This window comes from Mustela putorius, unplaced genomic scaffold, assembly GCF_011764305.1.
Source record: "Mustela putorius furo isolate JIRA1106 unplaced genomic scaffold, ASM1176430v1.1 tig00000585_pilon_pilon_pilon, whole genome shotgun sequence".
In the NCBI taxonomy this organism is placed as follows: Eukaryota; Metazoa; Chordata; class Mammalia; order Carnivora; family Mustelidae; genus Mustela; species Mustela putorius.
The window spans coordinates 4,842,185-4,852,332 of record NW_025421424.1 but is presented as its reverse complement, the minus strand read 5'-3'; the positions used below and the strand labels follow the sequence as shown (position 1 = coordinate 4,852,332).

The 10,148-nt window shown below is 41.8% G+C and overlaps 1 protein-coding gene across 6 annotated transcripts in view; it reads left to right on the top strand.

Annotated features, from left to right (window-relative positions):
• Positions 1 to 348: 348 nt before the first annotated feature.
• Positions 349 to 10,148, top strand: part of TTF2 (transcription termination factor 2) — a 41,689-nt gene continuing 31,889 nt past the window's right edge. For all 6 annotated transcript variants that reach the window (XR_001176246.2, XR_006607262.1, XR_001176248.2 and 3 more), the window contains exons 1-3: positions 349 to 431; positions 516 to 618; positions 3,215 to 3,301. Coding sequence is in view for 1 of the 6 variants with exons in the window: in XM_004771067.3 (XP_004771124.1) it covers positions 404 to 431; positions 516 to 618; positions 3,215 to 3,301 (218 nt within the window). In the remaining 5 variants the exon portion in view is untranslated. The remainder of the gene's footprint in view (positions 432 to 515; positions 619 to 3,214; positions 3,302 to 10,148) is intronic.

Sequence of the window (10,148 nt, the reverse complement as noted above, 5' to 3'; positions counted from 1 at the left end):
CCGGGAGAAGGGAGTCTTCCTTGCAGAGGGCCCCTCTGCAGGTGTAACGCGCGCTCCCTCTAGGGCCGCCTCCGGGTCTCAATTATAAACCGGGGTCTTCCCTGTCCTCTGCCTCGCCCGGTCCACTCAGCGCACCTGCCAAGCGCAGCCCCTCCCCCGGAAAGCCCCTCGCCGGGAACGCCCCCCCATCCTCCGAAACCCCATCCCGCCACCCAAGCCACGCCCCACTATTTAAACTCAGGGCGCCCGCGAAAGTGGTTGGTGAAGGTCCCGCGCGGTGAATTATGGGGGCTGAGCCTGCAGAAGGTGGATGCTGATTGGCTCCTGAGCGAGGAGGGCGGGGTAAAAAAGGCGGAAGCAGGCGCTGGGGGCGGGCTCCGTGGATTTGGAGACCGGAGCGCTCATGGAAGTGGTTAGATGCTCGGAGCATGGTAAGGGGTCCGGGTCTTTTAAGGGCTCCCGGGGTGTGTCGGTGTAGCTTGGTGTAATCGTTGTCAACCTCCGCCTCTTTTCAGGGAGCGTCTGCTTTCTCAAGACCGGCGTCCGTGATGGCCCGAATAAAGGAAAGAGCTTCTACGTGTGCCCGGCTAATACCTGCAGCTACGTGCTGGCCGCCGAGTAAGTCTCGAGCTGGGCATGACTGCCCGCCACCGCCAGCTCCCCTCCGCCCTGCGCCACTGGCACTAGGAGAGGTGGGGACCCTGGTCTCTGCAGCCAGGGCCTTTAAGTAGTTGGTGGTCCCGGGACAGCGTGGCGTCTTCAGGAGGCGCTCGGTTCCTGCCTGCTCTTTGGCCCTGGGCAGCTTAATCACCCTCTCTGGGCCTCCAATTTCGCCCACCTGTAAAATGGAGGTTCGACTACATCTGGAACCTTCTGGTCCTTTCCCGCTCTGGGTTTCTTCTTGTTTGCCAGGCCTTCTGCTAGGACATTGCTGCTCCTTGCTAAGTGAGCACATGCAGACGTAGTAGAAAATAAGTGGTTCTTGTTTTGCACTAGTTTCAGGCCGAATTTGTTTTTAAATGTTTGAGGTTAAAACTCGCTGTTGGTCAGATTGTCCACTCCTTTTTTTTTTTTTTTTTAAGATTTTATTTATTTTATTTGACAGAGAAAGATCACAAGTAGGCAAAGAGAGGGGCAAGCAGGCTCCCTGATGAGCAGAGAGCCCAGTGTGGGGCTCCATCCCAGGACCCTGAGATCATGACCTGAGCCGAAGCCAGAGGCTTAACCCACTGAGCCACCCAGGCGCCCCTGTCAACTCCTTTTTAAAAGAAGGTTCTCTGGGGGCGCCTGAGTAGCTCAGTTGGTTAAGCATCTGACTCTTGATTTCCACTGGGGTCATAATTTTAGGGTCCTGAGATAGAGTCCCGCTTGGAGCCGTGGGTGTGGAGCCTGCTTAAGATTATGTTTCTCTCTCTCTCAAAAAAAAAAAAAAAAAAAGGATTCTCTTCATTTAAGGTGTAAGATTGATAATCTAAAGAAACAGGTTACTTTTGGGATTAATGCTGAAAGAAAACCAGATATCTGATCAGCATTCTGGTTTTACAAAATTGGAAGCTGAGGCCCAGAAATGTTAAGCATCTCCTTAAAGTGAGAAAAGTAATACTGTTGTCATAAAGTGTTAATAAGGTCCACAGCCTATGTGAATTTTTAAACCTAATCACATTAAACATTTTTCTTGCTCTCTACTCAATTTGGTAGAAAACATGAATTCTCTCCATCTGCTGTAAGGCATAAAGTGGATATCAATACTAGAAAATAAATTATTTTTTAGCTTGTATGTATTAACTTATGTTTCCCTTACATGATTAGATGATTTGTGTCTTTGTTGTGCTTTGAAACTAAGTGAAGGAATTTGAATCTGTCTTCAGATTTGGCAGATAAATTTTCAGAGAAAATACTTTCTTAGTCTTCTAGTTAGTTGTCATTTTATTGGAAAGAAATTACCGGGACTCAATTTAGTTAAATACCGAAATGGTTTTTAAAAAAGTAGTGTCAGATCTTAAGATAGAAGGGATAAGCCAGTTAAGCTATCAACAACATATCATTAAGTCAGGATTTACTATTTATTTCTAATTTCTATACCAAGTTTCTTAGGTCCTGTACCTCGTTCAAGTCTCATGAAACATGGAAGCATGTTCAGACTTGAATGAAGCATTAATGGTAGCGTAAGACTCAGCTTTATGTTAAAAGAAACATACCTTTGGGGCGCCTGGCTGGCTCAGTTGGTGGAGCATGTGATCCATGTCGAACTTGGCGGGTGCAGAGGTAACTTGAAAATAGAATCATTAAAAAAAGATACCTTTATATAGAATATCATTTATGCAAATATACTGCTATCAAACTAGTACAATATAATAGCTGACTTGACAGTTACTTAATAAACTTGACCAATTTGGAATATGTCTGATAACCACAATATAAGCAAAGCAAAGGAAGAAACAAGCGCCCCACATCATATGAGAGCACTTTAGGTCTTCACTCAAAACTGTGTCACCTCAAATGTTCTGTATACATTCGCTCATGATAAACTGCAAAAGGAGAGTTAGAAAACTTAGGCCAGGCATGAAGCAGGTTAGGAGAGCCTGCCCCTAAACAGATTGTTATAGGACGAGAGATGATGGAAGAACTTGGGGAAAATTCACAGCCAGTCTTAGGTACTTCAGCTGTGAGTGTCTCACAACATAGAGGTCACAAACACAGTGTAGTTTTGAGCTGTTGAGTCATCAGGAGAAAGGTGTATTTATCGTCTTCCTGTCTTTAGGGGAGAGGGAAGGAAATTGAAAGCTGTGGAGCCTTTCCCCAGAGGGATGTGCATAGATGTACAAATGTATGGGATTTACAAACCCATACATACAAACCCATGGAGGTCATACATGTATTCTTATGTTTAAAACCCATGGTTTAAGGGTGCCTGGGTGGTTCAGTCAGTTAAACATTGGGCTATTGATTTTGGCTCAGGTCATGCTTTCAGGATCATGTGGATGAGTCCTGGGTCAGTCTCCACACTGGGTGTAGAGCCTGCTTGAGATTCTCTCTCTCCCACTGCCCTTCCCCCTTGTGCATGCCTGCGAGGGCACGCACACACGCGCACGCACACACACACCACACTCTCAAAAATAAAGAAAGAAAACCCATAGATTGGATTGAATTTTAGAATGCTAATTTCTATGATCTCCTAAAACAAAATTTCCTTTTTTTTTTCCCTCCCCTCTAGTATTCCTGTTTCTCATTGTTTATTGCATGAGGACTGCGTGGTAGGGCTTCAGGGTTTGCTTCTACTGCCAGGCAAGGAAGAATACAGGTAAGTGTCCAAAGGGAAAATCTTCATGTATTTACTTCTTTCTTTCCCTGGAAGAGTTACAGCCAGGTATGTTTTCTAGAACTGACTATTCTGTAAAAACGATTTTTTAACAAAGAGGATTTCTGTGTGTATTGAATATCTTCTGAGCTTGTCATTCCTCACTGCTGAGCTAGTGGTTGATCTGGTTAATTTCAGATCAATTGGTTTTCCTTCCTCCCTCTCCAGCTCTTCAGTAGCCACTGCTGTCAGTCCCCCAACAGTCATTAACTTGCTGTGACTTGTCAACTTATCCATTTAGTCATAGAATGAAGTAATGTCTAAAAATGTCTCAAGTATGTTAAGTACTCAATAAATGTTAGTTTCCCTTCTATTGTATGAAAACTCCGAGGTAAGGCAGGGACATCTATATAAATGGCAGGTGATATTTATCATGAATATTGAAAGGTTAGTAACAATTCAGTAGGGGCAAGAGAAGGATCAATATCCTCCATTAGGGCACAGATTTAGGTAGTAACCGGGAATTGCAAGCATTTGCTTGGGTAATAATTTAGTGTGTGTTTGAATAGAGATTTCAGAAGATAAGGCTGGTCAGGAGGCAGAGGCCAGGTATGATGTTTGCTATATGATACTCTGTGCAGTTCAGAATGTATATATTCCAGATCAGTCCCCCCGCATATTGGCATTTAAGTACCATCTTCATATGGCACTTAAATGCCAGTACTGCTGTTTTTCTTAATTGGGTTGTAGATACAGTAGGATGCATAGATTTTAAGTGTTCAACAGTTGAGTTTGAGTAATTGATATAACCAAGCCTCAGTCAAAATAGAAAAATATTTCCATTACCCCATTAAGTGCCATTGGACTCCCTTCTAGTTACTCCTCCCCTTCCACCATAGGCAACCACTGTTACTCTTCTATGTCTGGCTTCTTTTATGAAACAGTCTCTGTGAAATTCATCCACATGGTTGTGTGTATCAATAATTCTTCATTATTGCTGAGTTGAGTTCTGTTTTGTGATTATCACAGTTTCTTGGGCTTATTTGCCCTCTATATATCTTCTTTGGTGAAGTATCAGTTTAAATCTTTTAGCCATTTTTTTTTTCATTGAAAATTTTATTGAGATAATTGTAGATTCTCATGCATTTATAAGAAATAGTACAAAAAGAGCCCTTGTAGACTTCTTACCTCCTGGTACCATTTTGCAAAGTATACATAAATAGTATCTAATATTACAATTAGGATGTTATTCAGCCCACTGATCTTATTTGTGAAGATCATTTTCCTTGTGGTAATGTGTGTGTGTGTGTAGATTTAGTTCTGTACAGTTATCATGTGTAGTTTTTTGTATGCACCACCACAGTCCCGATATGGAACAGTTCCTTCATCACTAAATTCCTCTACCCTGCCTCTCACTCCCTCCATCTTGTCTCTGGCAACCAGGTATCTGATCTCCATTTCTAAAGTTTGTTCCTTCAGAAATGTTACATCAGTGGAGTCATAAAGGGTAACTTCGGGGATTTTTTGCTTATTTTAAAAGTTGTGTTGTCTTAACCATAAGTGACTCTTAATCTCACAAAACAAACTGAGGGTTGCTGCGGGGAGAGGGGTTGGGAGAGGTGGGTGGGGTTATGGACATTGGGGAGGGTATGTGCTATGGTGAGTGCTGTGAAGTGTGTAAAGCTGGTGATTCACAGACCTGTACACCTGGGGATAAAAATACATAGTATGTTTATTAAAATAAATTAGTTAATTTAAAAAAATTGTGTTGTCTTTTTATTATGGAATTTGAAGAGTTCTTTATATATTCCCTATACGAGTTCTTTAGAAAATACATGTATAATAAATATTTTCTCCAAGTCTTTGGTTTTCATTTTCTTAACTCCCTTTTGAAAAGTAGAAGTTTCTCATTTTTATAAAGTCCAATTTATCATTTTTTTGTCCTTTGTGCTTTATGTGTTCCCTCTGAGAAATCTTTGCCTGCCCAAAGATCACAAATTTCTCCAAGGATTTCTTCTAGAGTAGGTTTTATAGTTGTTTTTTGTTTAATTTTTTTAAATTTTTTTATTAACATATAATGTATTATCAGCCCCAGGGGTACAGGTCTGTGAATCTCAGGTTTACCTACTTTACAGCACTCATCATAGCACATACCTTCCCCAATGTCCATAACCCAACCACCCTCTCCTTACCTGCCCCCCCCCCAAGCAACCCTGTTTGTTTTGTGAAATTAAGAGTCTCTTATGGATCCCATCTTGTTTCATTTTTTCCTTCCCTACTTCCCAGACCCCCCACTTTGCCTCTCAACTTCCTCATATCAGGGAGATCGTATGATAATTGTCTTTCTCTGATTGACTTATTTCGCTCAGCATAATACCCTCTAGTTCCATCCACGTCGTCATAAATGGAAAGATTTCATTTCTTTTGATGGCTGCATAGTCGTGTTCGTGTGTGTGTGTGTGTGTGTGTGTGTGTGTGTGTGTGTGTATGTGTGTATCACATCTTCTTTATCCATTCATCTGTTGATGGACATCTAGGTTCTTTCCATAGTTTGGCTATTGTGGACATTGCTGCTATAAACACTACTAAACACTGTTTTCCTCTCAGGACTGCCTTTGTTGTGTCCCACAGATTTTGAACATTTGTGTTTTTGTTATCATTTGTTTCCCTGAATTTTTTCAGTTCTTCTTTAATTTCCTGGTTGACCCATTCGTTCTTTAGTAGGATGCTCTTTAGCCTCCATGTATTTGGGTTCTTTCCAAATTTCCTCTTATGATTGAGTTCTAGCTTCAGAGCACTGTGGTCTGAAAATATGCAGGGAATGATCCCAGTCTTTTGGTACTGGTTGAGACCTGATTTGTGACCCAGGATGTGAGCTATTCTGGAGAATGTTCCATCTGCCCTAGAGAAGAATGTGTATTCTGTTGCTTTGGGATGGAATGTTCTGAATATATCAGTGGTGTCCATCTGGTCCAGTGTGTCATTAAAGGCCTTTCTTTTGTTTGGATGATCTGTCCATTTCAGTGAGGGGGGTGTTAAAGTCCCCTACTATTATTGTATTATTGTCTATATGTTTCTTTGATTTTGTTATTAACTGGTTTGTGTAGTTGGCTGCTCCCATGTTAGGGGCATAGATATTTAAAATTGTTAGATCTTTTTGTTGGACAGACGCTTTGAGTATAATATAGTGTCCTTTCTCATCTCTTATTATAGTCTTTGGCTTAAAATCTAATTTATCTGATATAAGGATTGCCACCCCAACTTTCTTTTGATGTCCATTAGCATGGTAAATTGTTTTTCAACCCCCTCACTTTAAGATTTTATTTATTTGACAGAAATCACAAGTAGATGGAGAGGCAGGCAGAGAGAGAGAGAGGGAAGCAGGCTCCCTGCTGAGCAGAGAGCCCGATGCGGGACTCGATCCCAGGGCCCCGAGATCATGACCCGAGATGAAGGCAGCGGCCCAACCCACTGAGCCACCCAGGCGCCCAACCCCCTCACTTTAAATCTGGAGGTGTCTTTGGGTCTAAAATGAGTTTCTTATAGACAGCATATTGATGGGTTTGTTTTTTTTTTTTAATCCATTCTGATACCTGTGTCTTTTGATTAGGGCATTTAGCCCATTTACATTCAGGGTAACTATTGAGAGATATGAATTTAGTGCCATTGTATTGCCTGTAAGGTGACTGTTACTGTATATTGTGTCTTTTCCTTTCTGGTCTACTATTTTTAGGTTCTCTCTTTGCTTAGAGGACCCCTTTCAATATTTCCTGAAGAGCTGGTTTGGTGTTTACAAACTCTTTTAGTTTTTGTTTGTCCTGGAGGCTTTTTAAAAAATTTTAGACTTTTTTTTTTTTTTTTTTATCTGAGAAAGAGAGAGAGAGAGATCACAAGTAGGCAGAGAGAGGGGAGGAAGCAGGCTCCCTGCTGAGCAGAGAGCCTGATGCAGGGCTTGATCCCAGGACTCCAGAATCATGGCCTGAGCCAAAGGCAGAGGCTTTAACCCACGGAGTCACCCAGGTGCCCGTCCTGGAACCTTTTTATCTCTCCTTCTATTTGCAGTGATACAGAGATTTTATAGTTTATTTTTTTAATGGCTTTTTTTTTTTTCATTTGTGATCTATTCCAAATAATTTTGGCTATTTTATGAGATAGGAATAGTTCATTTATTTTTCCGTATGTTACTGAGTGAATATATTATTTGGTTGTCTTGGCACCGTTATGGAAGACTTCCCTTTCCCCGTAGAAGTACTTGGCACTTTGTAAAAAATCAGTGACCACCATGTTACAGATCTGTTTTTTGAACTTGTTAACCTGTTCTGTTGGTCCTTTTGCCTATCCTGACACAAGCAGGTAAGATAGTGTGAGTCTTCCAGCATTCTTTTCCAAGATTGGCTCTTCTGAGTCATGTCCATATAAAATGTAGCATCAACTTCTACATTTCCTTAGGTCGGTATTATACCGAATCTGTATAGATCCTTTGGGGAAGAACTGACATTAAAGTTGATTTTCCAGTCTATGAGCATGGTATATTTATGGCTTTCTTTCCCCACAGCATTGTTGAATAGTTTTCATTGTAGAGTACTCTACTCCTTTTGTTAAATTTAATCTTCAGAGAGTGTTATGGTTTTTGATGCTATTATAAATGGTATTTTTAAATTGTTTACTTTTTTAAAAAAAGATTTATTTATCTGAGAGAGAGAGGGAGTGGGGGAAGGGGTGGAGGGAGAAGATCTCAACCAGACTACCCGCTGAGCACAGAGCCCCACACAGGGACAATTTCATGACCTTGAGATCATGACCTGAGCTGAAACCGAGAGTCAGATGCTCAACCAACTGAGCCACCCAGGTGCTCTGAAATTTTCACCTTTTGACTGTTTTGTTGTTGTTGTTGTTGTTAGTACAGTGGGGCTGGTAAGCCTCTAGAGCATGAAGTCAGGATGTCCTGACACCTAAAACCATTTACATGCTGCTGGGGGTACCCCTCTCCCATATGGGAAGACTGTTTGAGGTTGTAGGAAGCCACTGAAGAATGTTTGCTCCAATTGCATTAATAAAAGACATGGTTGAAGAAGGTTGGTCAGACAGGAAGACGGTGGAGGCAAGGAGACTTAGGGTATAGAGGTGCTAGTAAATGGCTAGTAGATGGCATAGTCAGTATCGCTTACCACCATAGACTCTTCTGTGATAGGAAAATGTGACAACTAACATTTAGAGAGGTTAGGAAAGGAAGCAGGTCCCAGGGTTGTGAAGTGGCATTGCTGAGATTCAGACCTTGGTCTTGCTGGTTCTAGATGCATCCATCCCCTTTAGTCTCTGAGTGAAAGGTGTGCTTGGACTGAGGCACTGGCAGTGGAGTTGGGTGTACTTAGATTGTGAAAAGCTTTGGTAGGGCATTTAAGCTTGTACCTGTGTCCTTCATTTTCCCCTCAGGAGCAGTGACCCTGGCGGTCCCGACTTCCCTGGGTTTGAGGATTCAGTGAGGTCGTGGGTCTGATGCATGCAGTTGGCATTTGGCTCACTGTGAGTGCTCAGTGAATGCTGCTCAAGTTGGGATCTATGGGTGCTGAGTTTACCATTAAGCAAGACAAGGAAAGAAAGGTAGTATCAGTGGAGGACTGGGATGTGTGGACAACACAGACAGCTTTGAACTAGTCACGTCTTACATATATAGGAGACCAGCTAGAGAAGGAAGTGCAGCTCCAAAGAAAGGTCTAAGCTCAAGATGGAATTCTGACAAGTTACCGTGAATAGTTTTCATACTAGGTAGATGAGGCCGAGACATGATCATTATTTTAAGATAGAAAAGTAAAGGGTCACCGGGGTGGCTTAGTTGATTAAGCATCTGACTCTTGATTTTGGCCCAGGTCATGATCTCAGACTTGTGAGACGGAGTGCTGTGTCAGGCTTCTTGCTAGGCGTGGAGCCTGCTTAAGATTCTCTCTCCCTCTCTTGCCCCTCCCCCCTCTAAAAAAAAAATAGAAAAGTAAAGTATGTCAATGTTTTTCTTTTAGCCCAAGTCTGGAACATTATTACTAGGAGGTACTTACTGGAGGTTTTAAGAGGTTGTTTTAGGATAATAAAATACAGTTCAACAACACACAATAAATAAAAAACAAGAAACAGTCAAGTACCCTGATACATAGTCCAGACTGGAGATTTTAACAGAATTAGATACATCTAGTATGTCACTAGATGACTTCCCTAGCAGACAGTAAGAGCTTTTAGCCAGGACCCCTGTACTCTGGAGAATAACCTCAGGGAATACAACCTTTTGTTCTGAAAACTGAACTTAAAGTACTTCGTGTCTTTGACTTAATTCCAGCATGTTTGAAGCTTAACCCAACTAGGTGACAGGTGTAGCCAAGTAATGGGAAGGAGGTATAAGCCCAGATGAGGCAAAGATGCCCATTTTTCATTCCTTGGCATGTAGCTGCATTTGTGTGCAGTTCTCTAACTTAAACACCAGATGGTGGCACTTACCAGCATTTGACTGGCCCTTCAGCCTTGGCCATCTGTTTAGGGACAAGAAACAGTCACTTCAGTAGAACCAGAGGAAGGAACTCTTGCCCTGACTTGAATGATGTGATACACACACTTTGATTTACACATCAAGTGTGGACATGTCATTGAGCTTCCTGAGTTTCTGTTTGCTCCTTTCCCATTTCCCCCTCCTCTCCTTTGTCTTTCAACTTCTCAAAGATCTAGAATCAAAATAGAAGGAAGTATTCTTTATCTGTAACTAAGTAAAATAGGTTTTAATTCTTTAAATAACTGATTGTTGTGGGATGTTCAAAATATTTTATCTTTAGGGATGCCTGGGTGGCTGTTGGTTAAGTGGCTGCCTTCA